Below are 18,573 nucleotides of genomic sequence, written 5' to 3'. Positions count from 1 at the left end.
CAAGGATATGTATCAACCAAAAATGAGTCACTGGACTCTCCAGGGAACTACAGGTAGAATAACTGTCGGTTATTGAATAAGAGATTCCTGTATTACCTGAAAGGTTGGATCAGGACTATTTGAATCAAAGTTTAGTACCTGCCTATTATTTAGGTTGTTTGAACCAGTTATTGTTTTTGTTTTTGTTTAAATAACATTGCAATCCTTGATTTACGACAGCGACAAGAAAACTTAGAAGTAGGTGATAATGATGCAGTATTTTTGAACCGGAGACTTATGCCACACTTCAGTTCTAATGCTGGAGAAATGTTAAGCTTTCTTAAGTGCTCTCAACTGGAGGTGGGGTGAGGGGTGTTGGTAAGGAATGGTGGTCATTTGTGATGTTTTTAAATTGGCCATCACATTTTAGCTCAATTGCAGTGAGCTGGAAGTTTGCAAGAGTTGCTTTAAAAGAATTAAAAAAGAAGTTTCACAACCTCCAAATTTTTTATTATAGCGTTAGGCTTAGAAGTAGTATTGAGTTCTCACCTATTATCCTTTCAGCCTGAAAATAAATGCATGTATTTTTATGCCATTTGCAAATTCTTCTGGAGGAAAGGAGCTTCAAGTATAATATAAAAACCAAGTGTCTGTAATTAAAGAATAATGAAGTGATTTAATTGTTCAGATTTTCTGGGTGGACTGTGTTTGGTTTTATGCCCTTGGCCTTCTAAATTATTGTGTAAATGGAAATACTACCATGCACTAAGAAGTCAGTACATACAGTCATTTGAATGAATTTTATACACATTGATTTGGGTTTTAGATATTAAGAACCTCCTTTTGTAGCATTTTACTTTTACTAGGATTTTTATTCTCCATTCAATTATGTAAATTCATTTTGTCTTTCTATGGTCTTTATAACTTGGTGTACAAGATAAAGCCCAGTTTTGACTTAGTTGTCTCCTTTGAATCCTATTGCTGCGTTTTTAATATTTGTCTTTAGAGAAGTCTCTTAACTTTTTTGTATCTTTGCTTCCAGTACCCAGTTTGCAGGACTGTTGTGAGTTCTGTAGAGAGTAGATACAAAGTTCTGGACTTTTATTACAGGCTCTCAATGAACGAGGTATTTAGGCTACAGCAACTTTTCTTTAGCTCAGTTCCTGCACTGATTAGGTTCATTGAATAGAATGTTAAGCTTCCATTTTCTTACTCTGTGCTTTGTTTCTTCTCGGACTTTATAAAAGTGGAAAAGGAAATTGAAACCTAGAACAGGTCTGTGTTTATTTTAAAGAACATCTTTGGCTGGTGAGAATTTTGTGCAGGGATTTTTTTGTCATTATTGACAAAATTTCACCTACGTTGATATTAAGTGCTGTTACTAATAGACATTGGCACATCCTACTAGCAATATAGTATTTGAATTCACAAGTTTTTTTTTTTTTTTTTACAAGAGATGTGATAGTGGCATCAATTAATAGTCATTTATAGTGTAATTTTGCTTCATTCATTTAACATTTATTCAGCAGGAGAAATACCTGACCTGGAGAAAAAAAAGAGCCTGTGTTCTAACTTTGGGGTATGTTTACTATATAAAACCTGTTTACCAACATAATCATTTGTTAATATTCTTGACTATGGGTTTTGACATTGTATTTATCTATAGGACTCCTCTTGAAATACAAAGTGAGAGATCTCAAAATTCATAGTATAGCACTCTAGATTATTTAGAGTAATGAGCAAAATTCACAGCCACAATTATAAAACACAAAAAACTTAATATTTGCATTATCAAAATTTCTAAGTTAGTGAAGACTGAGGATGATTTTAAAAATCATAGTAATTTATTTCTATTCTTAACTAGATCAGAAACTTAATTTTGAAAGGTGCTATAGTTGAACTTAATCATGTATATTTTTGGCTCACTCACTGATTAAGATATTAAGAAGTAGTGAAAATGGGCAAAAGTCTAGGGAAAATGAGATCCCTAAAAAATGAAAATCTGTCCCTAGGTTATTCGTTGACCATCAGGAAGTATAACTATATGAATTTTAATGGTTATTTTTGCATATTGTTATGGTATGGTTAGGGCTGATTCTTTTCTTAGACGTAGGTCAAACTTGCTATCTTAAGGTATAGCGTTTTTTTTTTTAAGTAATTAGACATTGAGTGTTTTAAAACGTGAACCTGGAATCTTTATATTGAATCAGTGTATTTTTTTAAAGCTCTTTAAATTTATTAAACTGTTAAGAAACAAAAATACTTCAATTTAACATCTGTAAATTTCTCACCATAAGAGCTTCAGAATTACTGTGGTCTTTTTCAATTTCTTTAATCGATTATATAAGCCATGAGTTGAGTCTGGGAAATCTTTTTATCAATCAGAAATTTTCAATGTAATGTGATTGTAGACTTCTACCAGTGTATTGTTATGGCCCTCAAAATAACTTAAAAATTGAAATATGTATCAATTTGGTCTATCAGTGTTCACTTTTATTGGTTCCATCTTTGTAATGTTGGTCTTTGACTTTTGGTAAGTACAGAAAGATTTGTTGTCAATTGCTCCAGTTTTTCAGTTTTATTTCTTGTGGATTTTATTTCATGTATATGATTTGTATTATAATTTTCTTCTTTATCAGACATTGTTTTATCACATTTGGAAATAATCATAGATAAAAGTGTTGCATATCTTTCAAAATCCTTGTACATGTTTGAATTTTTAAGCTTTCTAATTTGAAATGTCTGAAACTTTCCTTTTTCATTCCGTAAGGCTGCAAGGTGTGACTGTTGTAAATCTCAAGGAACTCTTAAAGAGCGAGTACAGTGGCGTGGAGAAATGAAACATTTCTGTGATCAACATTGCTTACTACGTTTCTACTGTCAGCAAAATGAACCCAACATGACAACTCAGAAGGGACCTGAAAACTTACACTATGGTATGTAATACTTCAGGTGGTGACTTGAAAAACTTCTATAGCAGTCTTTTTTCCTTGCTTCTGAATATAAAGCAGTGATAGTGAATAGTTGATTTTGGAGTTAGTTTAACAGCAATTTAAATTCCATAGTTTTTCTGGGTGGGAGTATCCCATATGATACTGAAATGAGATAATTCTTACAGGTGCATTTTTTTTTTTTACTTTATTCCCTTTTTAAATTTTACTGCTAGTTAAAAAAATAGGTTCTAGGTGGAATTGAAGAGAAGGTCATTAAAATTACAAAAACTCTAAAAAAAGAAATCATCTGCCTTTCATGTGTCGTCTGCATTTTTAAATGAAAACCATTTTACCAAATTGTATGTGTTGGAAGTAGATGGGAGCAACAACAAAAACCTCTGGGAACTATGACCTTTGTTGTTTTTTAAGACTTAAATCAAAGAACATAGGATTGCCACGAGAGCAATGTATATTTTCTGAGGTGGTAAGATGAGAAGAGAGTTAATTCCACTTATTTAGGTTTGTATTTCAGCACTTTCTACTCAAATTTGAGATGCTTTACTTCAAATGCTTATATTAATAACTATATTAAAGTTTAATAAAATGAGAAATACAGGTTTAGAAAATTCTGAAGAAAGCGATAACTTGTCTTTTTAAAAATTTGTTTATGTTTTTAGATCAGGGTTGTCAGACGTCCCGAACCAAAATGACAGTAAGTATTGTTTAAGTGAAGTGTAAAATTTTTATTTTGATTAAGTGGCACTGTAACTTGGGGGGGTAAGAAAATAATTATGACAGTTTAATCTGATTATAATAATAGAAGAGTTCTTATTTTCTTCTGCTGAGACAGTGAAAGTATTCAGCTGGATTATCTGATGTTAATACCAGGTACTTTCAAAAACATACTGAGGAATATATAGATGAATTACTATAGTCTCTACACACATTATTATGGGAGATAGATATATCTACTGTAAATAAATACTTATTACTTGATTTAAGGTTGTGAATAAGCCTACTTTGTGAACAGTTGAGAAGAAGCTGTCCAGGTAGACAGGGGTGAAAAGTAGGAGGAATAATAATAGTTTGCAAAGTACATGCATCTTTGACAAAACTACAGGTGTTTTAGTGTGACCAGAGTTTAAGGGGATCTGTGGTGAATTAATGGGAAATGAGGCTGAAAGGATAGGCTGGGTCCGATTTTAAATGGCTTTATGCACTTCTCTGTATATGTATCCATGTTGATTTATCTATGCTGGGGGTAAGATTTATGACTTCTTAAACTTGAGAAGTACTTCTGGTGTGCCCCCCTTCTTGAAATTTAGCCCATTTTTCCTTTCTTTTTGTGTAATACATCAAATTCTGCTTTTATGTTAGCATGTAAAGACTTCTGGAGTTTTAAAGTGGCCATTTCTGTGTAATGACGTTTAAGAGAAGAAACAATGCTTTTGCCACACTTAGAAAAGCAGTGAGGCGCCACTTGCTGTCTCTATGATAAGTCTAACAATAATTAGCAATGTTGAAAACCTGGTATTTCTGGCATCCTTATCCAAGAGAAGCTGTTAGTCATTTGTGGACATGTTATAGAAAGTTAGTGAGCCTAGCTCTTGTGGTAGATAAGGACAGATTAGTGATTCTTAGTTCTGCCTGACTGGATATTTGAATCATTTTGGAAGTTTTCAGAATCTACTGATGTCTGGGTCCCAACCACAGAAATTCTGTATTTTTTCCAAGTTCCTTGGGTGATTCTAATATGTAACAAGAGTTGAGGATCACTGATGTAGATGAAAGATGAATGTTTTTTAATTTATTAAGATCAATTTTATTTTTGATGTTTATAGTTGAACAATATCCTGGAAAAGTAAGCTGTACTTTTTCTCTTGCTTCTCCCTGTCCCCCCAACCAGCTCTCCTCATCTTGTGCAAATACGTTTTTTAAGTGACATAATACAAAAGTATTTTGCTGAATTACCCCATTTTAATACCAAGAACTTTCATACATGCTGAAGAACATGATCTCTTCCTGTTTTGTTAACCTTTGCAGCCATAAGGCAACTCCAAACCTCGTGTCAAAGATGTTAAGCTTTTGATAAAGGGCTTCAAAAGACCACTTAAACACCAGCATAATATTATATACTTTTTTTTTTTTTCCCTTTTGTGGCAATTGAACCACATTATAGGACAAACAGAAGGATGTAGGGAGTATTGTTAGGGAAAGGTAAATGAGTTGCCATTGATACTATTACCTTTTGTCCTATAAAGTCCTCTCTCATTTGTTCCATGTAAGCTTTGGAATCTTGTATTTATCTACCCATAATCTTCAAGAGATGAGAATTTAGATATATAATTTTTTTTATTGTACTTTAGGTGAAGGTGTATAGAACAGACGAGCTTCTCATTAAACAGTACACATATTGTTTTATGACGTGTTGTACCTATACTAGGGTGTTTTGACTACTGTAGCTGTATAGTAGGTTCTGAGGTCAGGTAGTGCGAGTCCTATTTTTTTCTTCTTCAGTAGTGCTTTACTTAGTCTTGGCTTCTTCCTGTTCCATATAAAGTTAATGGTTAGATTTTCCATCTCTTTAAAGAATGTTATTGGTATTTGGATTGGGATTGCATTGTTGTAAGATACTTTGGGTAGAATTGTCATTTTCACAATGTTGAGTCTACCTGTCCATGAACATGGTATGTTTTTCCATTTATGTAGATCTCTTTTGGTTTCTTACAGTAGTGTTTTGTAGTTTTCTTTGTTTACGTCTTTTACATCCCTGGTTAGATTTATTCCTAAGTATTTTATTTTTTTAGGGGCTATTATAAATGGTATTGTTTTCGTTTTCAAAGTTCTCTTTATTGGCATATAGGAATCCAAGTGATTTTTGTATGTTTATCTTGTATCCTGCTACTCTGCTGAGTCTTTTTATTAGTTCCAGTAGTGTTCTTGTGGAGTCTTCTGGGTTTTCTGTTGTTTCACACCTGCTCGTCAGACCTTCTCTGACAGCATCCAATTCTGAAATATTGTTGTTTATCTTGTAGATTTCTAATTGTTGTTTCTGTATAATTTCTAGTAGTTTATTTTGACATTTTGTTCCTGTGTTATTGTCCTGAATTCTTCCGTAGTTTTGTCTGTATTTTCCTTGAATTTGTCTGGGTTTTCTAAGAATTTGTCTATTTTTTCCTCATTTTTGTCTGGTTTTTGCCTCAACTCTTGGATAGCTCTGACTATTAGATACTTGAATTCTCTAGCAGGTGGTTGTAGTGCTTTTCCTTCTGCTAGAAAGTTGTCTGTTTTTTTATTCCTACTGGAAGCATCCTGTCCTGTTTTTTTTAAATATGTTTTGCTATTGTCTCCTGTCTTCAGGACATTCAGTAGTTATATTCTTCAATTATTGATTGTAGATCCGATTGTTTTGTCCTTTTTTAAAAATTTTTGTTGGGTTATGTCTGAGCAGGCAGGCTGTGCGTTCTTTGTTGTTTGCTCATCCTTGGGCACGATACTTTTCCCTTTCTTGTCCAATGGGCAGGGCTAGTCGCTCAGCTACAGTGAAGCAGGGCAGGTCCAGCTGAAGGTGAGGGACTGGGAAGGGTTGTTTGTGGTACATACTGGGGCCGACAGGGCGGTCCAGGGGTCAGTTCCGGGCAGGTTCCGGTAGACCATGCCTGTGCTGCTCGGTGCAGGTAGGCAAGAGGAAAGGGGGAGGTTGCGATGTGTGAAGCTAAGATGGGTATGAAATAGGAGAGAGAGAGAAGAAACAGAAGCCAAAAAAAAAAAAACAACAACAACATAGGAACAAAAAGTTCTTGAGTGAGCTTGCAGTTGAAGTGGAGAGACGAGAAACTGAGAAATGAAGATAAAGGAAAAAAGAAACGAAAATAAAAATAAGACAAAAAAGAAATGCCCCAGGGATACCACCTGCGACTGGGGAAGTGACTTCCAGGACCCGGGGCACAGCCCATCTTGAAGAGGCGGAGAGGGCACATAGTGCCAGGCATTTGGGAGACAGAAAAAGAAGGAAAGCAGAGAGATGAGAAACTGAGAAATGAAAAACAAAAAGGGAAAGATAAAAAAAAATAAGTAAAGAAAGACCCCAGCGATCCCATTGGCATGGCTGCACAGACCGAGGAAGTGGCTCCGAAGCCACGCAGTGTAGCCCACCTATATGGGGCAGAGATGGCACACAGTGCCGTGTTTTCAGGAGACGGGAAAAGAAAGTAAGTAGAGAGACTTGAAACTGAGAAATGAAGAGAGACAAAAAGGAAAGAAGAAGAAGAAAAAAAAAGAAAAAGCCTCCAGGGATCCCACTGGAAAGGTTGCATAGACCAAGAAAGTGCCTCATCTCATCGGTGCAGCTGCACAGATTGGGGAAGGGCCTCCTAAGCCAAGAAAAAGAAAACAAACAAAAAAGCCCCAGGGATCCCACCAGTGCTGCAGCACAGACCAGGGAAGCAGTTCCCAAGGCAGCCGAGCAGTGCTTCACAGCCTGTGGAGAAGAAGGAAAGATGGCACAGGGAGCCAGGTGTTCGAGACAAAGGAGGGGGAGGAGGTAAGAGGCAGGGAAGAAAACAAAGGAAGCCGAACAAGCAACACCAGCAACAACAACAGTGGCACTGTAGGAGCCTACCGGTTTGGGTGGTGCGAGTCCACATGGCATGGAGCCAGTGCCTTCTGGGCCGCTGTCACTCGGCCTGCTGGGAAGCAGCGGAGGCCAAGCAGGGAGATGAAGGGTGAGGAGTAGTAAAGCATCTATGGCTAGTTACTGGGGCCTCTGTCTCCTGCTGGGACCTCCATGAAATTGCTTTCCCATTCCCCCTGCCTGCCGATCTCTGACAGATGGCAAATCCATGCTGCATTAAGTGATAGGGACCCTCTGCTCACATTTTATCCTCCTGCTCTGTTCTCTGTCAGTTTCTCATTCCATTTGGTGCTTGGATGAGTTCTTTATCTCTTTGTTTGATGCTTCCGAACACCAAATCCTTTGCCATTGAGTAGATTAGGACAGAGTAGAACTGCCCCATAGGGTTTCCAGGGAGCACCTGGTGGATTCGAAGAGCTGAAGTTTTGGTTAGCAGCCATAGCTCTTTACCAGTACACCTCCAGCGTTTCCTATTTGATGCTTAAGGTTCCAATATTGATGTTTGTTTTACTTAGTTTCTCGGGTCTTTTCCTGTGGAGGAACGGTGTGATGCTTCTGTCTATAGGGTTATGTTGGCTCCACTTCACAGCTGTCAAACTTTGGACGAATTACTTCACATTCTTTGTTTGAGCTTCCTTATCTGTAAAATGGGGATGAAAATAGTACTTACCTCAGGGTTGTCACATAGTAAGTACTAAACAAGTGGTAGCTGTTGTGTCCCAGACTTCATCAAGGAGTATGTACAGCAGTTATGAACGTAGGATTTGGCATCAGTTGAATGTAGTTGAACTTGACTTCAAAAATTTTAGCTTTGTGACCCTTGGCAAGTTGTGTAAGTTTTGAGTCTCAGTTTCCTCAACCATAAAATTACAGTAATAAAAATAAAAAGTCCTCCCTCTTGCGGTGCTATGAGGATAAAATAAGATTTGGTGGTTTGTACAGTACCTCGTATATTATTTAATCGACAAATGGTAGTTTTGTCATTATTTTCATCATCTTGAGTTCTTTTTCAGTGTTCAGCATAAATAGGTATAGATTATGCATTTCAAGTGGTATATAAAGCATTCTAAAACAGAAAGATATGGGAATCAAGTGTAGGTTTTCACCAGGTGGCATAGTTTAATTGACATGAAGTAATATTTGCAGAATGGCAGGAGGGTAAAATACTGAGTAATCCAGGGACGTAAATGATTTGGGACTCCCTCCTTCTAATCTGAGGATAGCAGAGTATTTTCCGGTTCAGACCAAACTTATTCAATGCTTGGTGTATAGTAGGTACTCAATAAATGTTTGCAAAGTTATTCTTCCCATTTTACAAATGAGAATATTGAGGCACGTGAAGTTGAGTGACTTGCCCATTGTCACACAGCAGGAGTGTTGCAACCCAGTTCCCTAGCTCCTTGTTCAGGAATCTTCCTCTTTCTTACAGGTGCTTAATTATGTTTTTTGAAATCCTGATGAATCTGGAATAAGATCTTTCTAGTACCAGCCCTTTATTGTATTTGTAACTAGTGCAATATCTACTATAAATAATTTTTTGTAAGCCTTTAAAAATGCATACAAGTTTTTTAAGTAATAAGTGCTTTATTCAAGTATTATTATACTGTATCTGCTTTTTCCCATATCAGTAGGTGGTATGGAAAACACCTTATCCTAAGCCCCTTAAGGACAAATCTTCAGCTTTCTGCTTTTAGCTTATTCCAGATTTTATTTATTTATTTATTTTGCAGTTACAAATAATACTGCAGTGAACATCATAAAACATTTGAGAGATTGTATCTATAGGGTGTTTCTAAATGTGTAATTATTGGGTCATGGAATACACAATTTAAAGCTTGATGATATTTTTGGTAAATTTGGTAATTCTTTTTGTAGTTTTTCCTACCTTTTCAAATTTCCAAACCAAAAATCCGTTGTCATCAAGTCGATTTCGACTCATAGTGACCCTATAGGATAGGGTAGAACTGCCCCATAGGGTTTCCAAGGACCTCCTGGTGGATTTCAACTGCTGGTCTGTTGGTTAGCAGCCAAACTCTTAACTACTGTGCCACTAGGGCTCCTTTTCAAATTTAGTACCGTTTAATTTGTTTATAAGGAGCCTTAGGGGTGCAGCGGTTAAGCTCTTGGCTGCTAACAGAAAAATTAGCTGTTTGAACCCACCCGGTAGCTCTGGGGGAGAAAGACCTGACAGCCTGTTCCATTAAGGATTGAAGGTTAAAGGTTGCCGTCAAGTCAGTTCTGACTCACAGCGACCCTATAGGACAGAGTAGAACTGCCTCGTAGAGTTTTAAAGGAGCACCTGGTGGATTCGAACTGCTGACCCTTTGGTTAGCAGCCGTAGCTCTGAACCACTACGCCAACAGGCAGTTCTACTCTGTTACATAGGATCTCTGTGAGGCAAAAATGTACCAGAAGGCACCTAACAGCAACAACAACCATCTGTTTATCCAATAAAAGGAGCTCTAGAGTATCCAAACCCTGGTGGTGTAGAGGTTAAGTGCTACGGCTGCTAACCAAAGGTTCGGCAGTTCGAATCCACCAGGTGCTCCTTGGAAACTCTGTGGGGCATTTCTACTCTGCGCTGTGAGTCGGAATCGACTCGACGGCACTGGGTTTTTAGAGTATCCAAAAGTCATAATAACTGCAGATAAATTTACACGATCCTAGTTATTTTTGCAGTTCAAGTTAATAACTTTGACTTTGTACTTAAAAGTGAAAGTTCTCTTTTCATATTTTTTCTAATTGATGCTATCTTTTGAGGAGTGCTGGTGGTGCAGTGGGTAAAGCAGTCGACTACTAACTGAAAGGTTGGCTGTTTGAAACTACCAGTGGCTCTGTGGGAGAAAGATGCGGCAGCCTGCTTCCGTAGAGATTTACAGCCCTGGAAACTCAATGGGGTTGCTATGAGTTGGAATCGACTCGATGGCAGTGGGTTATACTTTGAAGGCGACACAAATCTGTATAGCAGATAATTACTACTGCTTTGTCAGTACTTAGGACATTGATTAAGACTGTGGCAAACATAGTTAATAGTAGAATATTGAGTTAAGTTCTCTGAGCTTTTGTGTATTCCATGCTCACGATTTTAGAAACCAAATGTTAGTACCAAGAAGTGATGAAAATTAGAGACAAAAATACAGTGTTTTCTCTTTGCTTCTCTATAGGGTTCAGCACCACCCCCTTCTCCAACACCCAACAAAGAGATGAAGAACAAAGCAGTCCTTTGCAAACCTTTAACAATGACAAAAGCCACTTACTGTAAACCTCACATGCAGACCAAATCTTGTCAGACAGGTAACTTAGGAAAATTTGACTTACGTACTTCATTATATTTAACATTTCCCTTAATAAAATCCATAGCTTTTTCAAATAATAGGTTACAGAATAGATTTGTTTTGTCAATTTGTCATTTTCTGTTGCTTTTCCTTATATAATTTTAGATATTACCTAGAGAATCCAGCATTTCATTTTAAATCATATTTAAGATAAGTCAGTCTTCCAGTGAAGGCCTAGAGTATAAATCGTATGTCAAAAGTGAGAAAATACTGTATCAGAACTTTCTTTGTGGCTAAGACCTTGCTAAAAATGGTGTTCTAAGAAAATCATCTCTTTAAGTGTGATCAGTAAAGCTAATTCTGTTTCCTGCCTGTCAGAATGAGGTGAAATAATTTAAATATGTATTTTCATCGAATTTATAATGGTGGGTGTATTCTAATTGATTAAGTAAGGCTTTTGAGGAGGAGGTGAGAGGAGTTTGATGGGTGTGTAGAACTATACGTTTTTAAAGCGGTTTTAAGTTTGAGCCCCTGCTACTTAGATTTTTTTGTTTGTTTTGTTTTGAAGTTACCAAATCTTGTGACAACAGATTTTTCTTTAAATGGAGGCACTTAAGTATTTTTCTTTGTTACCAAATTACTTTTAACTTTGAGCAGTTATATATGAGTAACAGTTAACATTGTTCCTTAAATACATGTATTTTATATTTTTAGATGATAATTGGAAGACAGAATATGTTCCAGTGCCTATTCCTGTGCCTGTGTATATCCCAGTACCTATGCACATGTACAGTCAGAATATTCCTGTTCCTACTACAGTTCCTGTTCCTGTAAGTCAGATTTCAAGCTCTTTTTCACTTTAAAATATTTCAGGCACAAGTGGGAAAACAGTGATTGTATTGCAATTACTAGCTTAGTGAGTTGCCTTTCTTCAACAAGTGACTTAGGTTTGGTTGAATCTCTGTTATCATGATTTTGTTTTATCAGGTTTTATGTTTTGTCATTTATCAGGTGTATGCTCATCATTGAGATAGAAGTTTAGCAAGCTGTCTGCCTTGTGCATGTTGTGTTTCATACTTGAGTTCGTTTTTGAAAAAAATGCTTGTGAAGCCATAAGGTTTAGAACTGAAACGTAACAGTTTCATATAAAATATTACATTATTTCTTTCCAAATCTCATGTAATACTCAGGACACAGTGTCAGAGCATGAGTGTTGTAATGTAATCTGGAGCAGAACCACCTCAAAACTTAACTCTTATTTCAAAAGGTAGCAGCTTATAATTTGGGCTTTCCCCTGTCACAGTTGACGTCTTAGTTTGGATATATTATTTTTTTCAAAGCTTTTATCCAATATCGTATAATAAAGTAGATCCTGCGTCAGTAATTTTTGATTTGGAAGAATATCTTCTAATGTATGGTCAATCTTAAAAGTAAATACTTTGGTTAATTAGGTGCCAGTTCCTGTTTTTCTACCTGCCCCATTGGAGAGCAGTGAGAAGATCCCTGTAGCAATTGAGGAGATAAAAAGCAAAGTTTCCTCAGATCCTCTTGATACAGAGTTGCTTACAATGACAGATACGGTGAATGAAGATGAGGGAAAACCAGAAACTGCCAACATCAGCAGTAAGCTATACTGTATTCCCTTACGAATAAGTATATCATTGATTTTTTTATAACTGTTGCTAATTGTTAACTGTTCTCTCCAGGACACATCATTGTGCTTTAACTTGATATGGGAGTGTGGGAAATATTGCAACAAAAATGTATTTTATACTAAAAGATCCATGCTGCTTTTAGCCACGTGCTGTTTTTTTCCAACAGAAATTTGGGTAGTCTCTTTTAAGATTTCATTGTAACAGGATTTGACTCATAAAATCAACTCGAAATTATTCTTAATGGAGTAGCACAGATACAAAAGTAGTTACAGGCTTTGATAATGATTCAAACTATTATTTTATAGTTACCCCTTAATTTTGGCTGTTTGCTTATACTAATAAACTAATTTGCATTATCTAAACCAAGGTTTACTATAACCTGTTAGGACACTGCTTGCCAAATGATATACTATGATGAGTATATTGTGAATGGGTTGTTAAGTGCCCTAGAGTATTTACCTTATGATGACACACAAAGCCCTATTTTGCCATGAGCTGCCTAATTCCCTTTACCCTAGAGTATAATAAAAACACTATTATTTTCTATGTATTTCATAATGTGATGATGTTTGTGAAGTGCTGTTAGGAAATTGTGAAATTAATTTAGTGGATTGCGACTGGTATTTTTTGTTTTAAAAAAAATTAGATGTTTTTTAGAAGATTTCTGTCAGAAAAGGTAAGTATTGTTTTTTGAAATTTGAAAATTTTGAAATATTTTTTAAATGTTCCAATGTGTGTGTATGTATCTATGATGGTCTGTCTCCCACCACCATCCTGTACTGTGTCCAACCAAACCAAACCTGTTGCTGTTGACTCAGTTCCGACTCATAGCAACCAGAGTAGAATTGCCCCACAGGGTTCGTAAGGCTGTAAATTTTTATAGAAGCAGACTGCCACATCTGTCTCCCATGAAGCAGCTGGTGGGTTTGAACTGCCAGTCTTTCAGTTAGTGGTCACGTGCTTTAACCACTGCACAAGGCTCTTCCTGTACTGTGTACTGGATAAAATATATATATTTCTTACTGTGGGTTACAATTGAGACAGTTTGAAAGTAACAGATAAATACATTAGAAGCCATTTGTATTACATGGTGTGGAATTCAGATTCCAAAAAAAATGTTGAAAATTGCAGTTACCCACCCTCGTTTATTTCTGACAAGAAATTACTTTTAGAAATATTCTGCATACCAGAGCTGTTCTACGATCAAAACACATTTTTTAACTTTTGAAAGGGAGCCAGTCAAAATTTATAGGATTGAAAGTTTTGGTGTACTCATGATTATTCCAATTACAGTTATAAAAATTATAGTAGTTTACAAGATGCTATATGTCTTTTCTTTTATGACTTGTTTAATAGTTGCCCTTTTCTTGCATTTACAATTAAATGACTTCTTTCGGCCAGACAAAATAAGGATTCTATTAGGGTTTTCTATTGTGATTTCTTTTTTTTTTTTAAGCTTGGACAAATTTATTTTGTAAAGAATGAAGGCATGTTATTGTTAAGTGCTGTTGAGTTGTTTCCATGTACAGGAGAACAAAACACTGCCCGATCTTGCATCATCCTCACAATCATTATGCTCGAGACCATTGTTGGAACTGCTATGTCAACCCATCTTGTTGAAGGTCTTCCTCTTTTATGCTGACCCTCTATTTTACCAAGCATGATGTCCCTCTCCAGGGACTGATCCCTCCTGATAGTATGTCCAAAGTATGTGAGATGAAGTCTCGCCATTCTTGATTCTAAGGAGCATTCTGGCTGCACTTCTTGCAAGACAGATTTGTTTGTTCTTCTGGCAGTCCATGGTATAGTCAATATTATTCACCAGTACTATAATTCAGTGGTGTCAATTCTTTGGTCTTCCTTATTCATTGTCCAGCATATGAGGCGACTGAAAACACCATGGCTTGTGTTAGGTGCACCTTAGCCTTCAAGGTGACATCTTTGCTTTTTGAACACTTTAAAGAGTTCTTTTGCAGCAGCAGATTTGCCCAGTGCAATGTGTCATTTGATTTTTCTTTTTTTTTTTTTTGGTACTTTAGGTGAAGGTTTCTAGAACAAACTAGCTTCTTATTAAACAATTAGTACACATACTGCTTTATGACATTGGTTACCAACCCCATGACACATCAACACTCACCACTTCTCAAACTTGGGTTCCCTATTACCAGCTTTTCTGTCTCTTCCTGCCTTCTAGTCCTTGCCCCTGGGCTGGTGTGCCCTTTTAGTCTTGTTTTGTTTTATGGGCCTGTCTAATCTTTGTCTGAAGGATGTCTATTATGATTTCTAATGATATTGGAGCCCTGGTGGCAAAGTGGTTAAGAGCTCAGGCTGTTGAAATCCACCCCACTACGTGGAATCCCTGTGGGGTAGTTCTGCTCTGTCCTATAGAGTCACTATGAGTCGGAATCAGCTTGACAGCACACAACCATAACAATTGAGGTTTTCTATTATGATTTCTAATGATATTATGGATTGATTACAGGTGTAATTATTGAAACAGATATCATTGGTTCAGATATCTTGAAGAACTCTGACTCAGAGACACAATCCAACATGCCTGATGTACCATATGAACCAGATTTGGATATCGAAATAGATTTTCCCAGAGGTACTGAAATAAAACATTAATTTTTCGTTGTGAAACTATGGTTATAGAATTTACAGAGTCATAACTGTAGTTAAGCATTTAGTGTTTGTGACATTGCCTTTATTTTTCTTAATTTAGTTTTTCCATTAGTCAAATAAAACTCAATAGTTTCTGAAATGAAGTACAGAATTGGATTGAATTGTAGGGTTGTCAGAATTTCTTAGAACCTTAAAAAGCTTTCTGAAGGTTAATTTATTGTAGGAAGTTTTGAAGATACAGGAAAAAATTAAGAAATGATTGTGTCTGGGTTTTTAAATTTTTTTTGAAAAATATTAGTAGCATTTTTCTTAAGACCTTTCTTAAGACCTTTTTGAAAATTGCATTCACTTTGAAAGGAAGAAAGTTATTTTCAGGTATTTTGTGATAAAAGAAATATGTATTTTATTTTTTTTCTGAATCTATCATTGGCTTGTGAACAAATTGAGTAGAATATAAAACATTTTGTTTTTTTAAAAAGGTTTAGTAGAGCAAAATGTTTATATTGAGACCAATTAGATCTTTTAATTGAATTTCAGGTTTTGATACTTTTGCTGATACCACACATGTCCATGCAAATTCTATATTAATGTTTGTTATACATAATGTTTTATTTTGGTCAAAATATATGCCAATTCAACAATTTCTACATGTATAATTCAGGGACATAGACTGTATTTTTCATGTTGTGAAACCATTCTTACTATTCTTTTCTAAATTAACATAAACTCAATGCTCCCGCAGCCAGAATTCCCTCTTTCCCCCTGCTTCCCACCTGTAAACCAAAACCCGTTGCCATTGAGTCAATTTCTACTCATAGTGACTCTATAGGACGGAGTAGAACTGCCACATGGGGTTTCCAAGGAGCAGCTGGTGGATTTAAAGAGCTGACCTTTTGGTTATCAGCTGAGTTCTTAACCACTGTGCCACATGGGCTCCAATCTCAGGTGTATGTACCCAGAATTGAAAGCAGGAACTCAAACAGAAACCTTTACACCAACATGCATTGCAGCGCTTTTCATAAAGTGTTGGTTTGGTTTGGTTTTCATATACCTAAGGTTGGGATTGCTGGGTCTTGTCGTAGTTCTATGTTCGACTTTTTGAGGACCTGCCAAACTATTTTCCACAATGGTTGTCCCATTTTATGTTTCCACCAGCAATGGATGAGGGTTCTAGTTTTTTCACAACCTTGCCAAAACCTTTTGTTTTTCCCCTTTTTTTTTTTTTAAAAAAAGATCATTGTCAACCTGTTAGGGGCGAGGTGGTAGCTTGTGGTTTTGATTTGCATCTCCCTAATGGCTACTGAGGAAACCCTGGTGGCGTAGTGGTTAAGTGTTACGGCTGTTAACCTAAAGCTCGGCAGTTCAGATCCGCCAGGTGCTCCTTGGAAACTCTATGGGGAATTTCTACTGTGTCCTATAGGGTCGCTATGTGTCAGAATCGACTGAACAGCAACGGGTTTGGTTTAATGGCTACTGAAGGAGCCCTGGTGTCATAGTGGTTAAAAGCTGTTAACCAGAAAGTTGGCAGTTTGAATCCACCAGCTCCTTCTTGGAAACCCTATGGCGCAGTTCTACCCTGTCCCATAGGGTCGCCGTGAGTTGGAATAAATCGATAACAGCGGGCTTTTTTTTTTTTTTTTAATGGCTAATGATGCTGAGCATCTTTTCATGTGATTGTTGGCCGTTTGAATTTCCTATTTGATGAAATGTCTGTTCAGATCTTTTGCCCATTTTTTTTGATTGGGTTGTCTTTTTGTTGCTAATATATGCATAATGTTTTTTAAGAGTTGGAACAGAGTTTATCAAATCTCATAGACCATGTTAAACCCATTGCTGTCGAGTCGATTCTGACTCATAGCGACCCTATAGACAAAGCAAATCTTCACTCCTCACCCCAGCACAGGTTATCTATACATGGGTATTTACATTCTGTGACTAGTTCTTTGTTCTCTGCATTTATGTAACATAAGCCCGTGCTATTATAATTGAAATAAAAGTTATCCTAATTTGATTTCCAGCGGCTGAGGAGCTTGATATGGAAAATGAGTTTTTATTACCACCTGTTTTTGGAGAAGAATATGAGGAACAGCCCAGACCTCGATCTAAGAAAAAGGTACAAAATTTAATAGTATTCTTGGATCTACCTAATATCTCTGTTTAGGCATAGAGTAAGGATACAGTGATGTTCTGATGTTCCTGAGAATGTGAGAAGATATTTTTTTTCCAAGTTGAAAAAGACTTTAAGAGGTAAATTATTTCTAAATATCAAAAATATCTCAGATTTAGTTGTCGCGTCATAGAAAAAGTGAATATTATCACCACTTGATTTTTTTTTTTTTTTTAATTTGCTTTGATACAAGGTTGAAATAGAAAGCAACTGATAAAAAAGTAAATGTAATTCTTTTGAAAAGAATCATGGATGTTTTCTAGGGAGCTGTTTATTTAGACATTATTTTTGATGAGTTTATTAAACAGCATTGACATATGTAGATTATTTTTGTATCTGGGCTCTACTAAGCATGCCAACACATAGACCATACGGCCAGTGTGATCATTCAGGTAGACAAAATCTAAACGTATTAAAAAACCCGCTGCTATCGAGTCAATTCCAACTCATAATGACCCTACAGGGCAGAGTAGAACTGCCTGATAGAGTTTCCAAGGAGCATCTGGCGGATTCGAACTGCTGACCTTTTGGTTAGCAGCCGTAGCGCTTAACCACTACGCCACCAGGGTTTCCCTAGATGTATTAGCAGGTGTAATTGTTTTAATATTTTATCAACCTACATTTCTAATTTTCAACATCAAAGATGAGAAGAAACCTTAAGAAAGATAGCTTTCACAAATTTCCCAAAAACTAAACAAAGAAAACTGAAAAAGAGGGTGAGCACATGCAATAGAATGAAGTTGGACTCCTAACTCACACCATATGCAGGTTATCTCAAAATGGATCATAGACCTTAAAGAGGTAAAACTATAAAACTCTGAGAAAAAAAAATAGATGTAAATCTTCACAATCGTGGTTTAGGCATGATTCCTTAAATACAATACCAGAAGCACAAGAACAAAAGAAAAACCTATGTAAATTGGACTACATCAAAATTAAAAACTTTCATACTGCTAAAAATACATGAAGAAAGTGAAAAGAAGTGAGTGTTCGTTCCCTGTAAGGTGGATTCATGGAAATGTTCTTCAGTTTCTCCCTTATGTTTAGAACCATTTTATTTCAGCTTATTAACTGATTAATATCTGTATTTGATTATTTTCCCATCATAAATGACTCAAAACAGAATATAGTATGTTTTTGTTGTACAGAATGATTTATGTGCCTGTGTACCATTTCAGGAAATGTTATAGGTAACTAACTACTCTCAGATTCAGAAATACCACCCAGTTCTAAGCATGTAAATATTAATACACTTTTAATTTGCATTTGTCAAGAGATGGTTTTCATAGAGGAAGGAGATAGTGGT

At 36.2% G+C, this 18,573-nt stretch overlaps 1 protein-coding gene across 5 annotated transcripts in view; it reads left to right on the top strand.

Annotated features, from left to right (window-relative positions):
* ZMYM2 (zinc finger MYM-type containing 2) overlaps window positions 1–18,573 on the top strand; it is a 141,713-nt gene that overhangs the window by 81,119 nt on the left and 42,021 nt on the right. For 4 of the 5 annotated variants that reach the window (XM_023553104.2, XM_064275378.1, XM_023553103.2 and 1 more), the window contains 7 exons: window positions 2,750–2,915; window positions 3,590–3,624; window positions 10,710–10,839; window positions 11,535–11,650; window positions 12,272–12,443; window positions 14,958–15,083; window positions 17,119–17,213. In XM_023553104.2, the coding sequence (XP_023408872.1) occupies window positions 2,750–2,915; window positions 3,590–3,624; window positions 10,710–10,839; window positions 11,535–11,650; window positions 12,272–12,443; window positions 14,958–15,083; window positions 17,119–17,213 (840 nt within the window). The remainder of the gene's footprint in view (window positions 1–2,749; window positions 2,916–3,589; window positions 3,625–10,709; window positions 10,840–11,534; window positions 11,651–12,271; window positions 12,444–14,957; window positions 15,084–17,118; window positions 17,214–18,573) is intronic. The other variant, XM_064275379.1, reaches the window with a different exon arrangement.

This window comes from Loxodonta africana, chromosome 23, assembly GCF_030014295.1.
Source record: "Loxodonta africana isolate mLoxAfr1 chromosome 23, mLoxAfr1.hap2, whole genome shotgun sequence".
Classification (NCBI taxonomy): Eukaryota; Metazoa; Chordata; class Mammalia; order Proboscidea; family Elephantidae; genus Loxodonta; species Loxodonta africana.
Note: the sequence above shows the minus strand (reverse complement) of the source record. Positions and strands in the feature narration are given on the sequence as shown.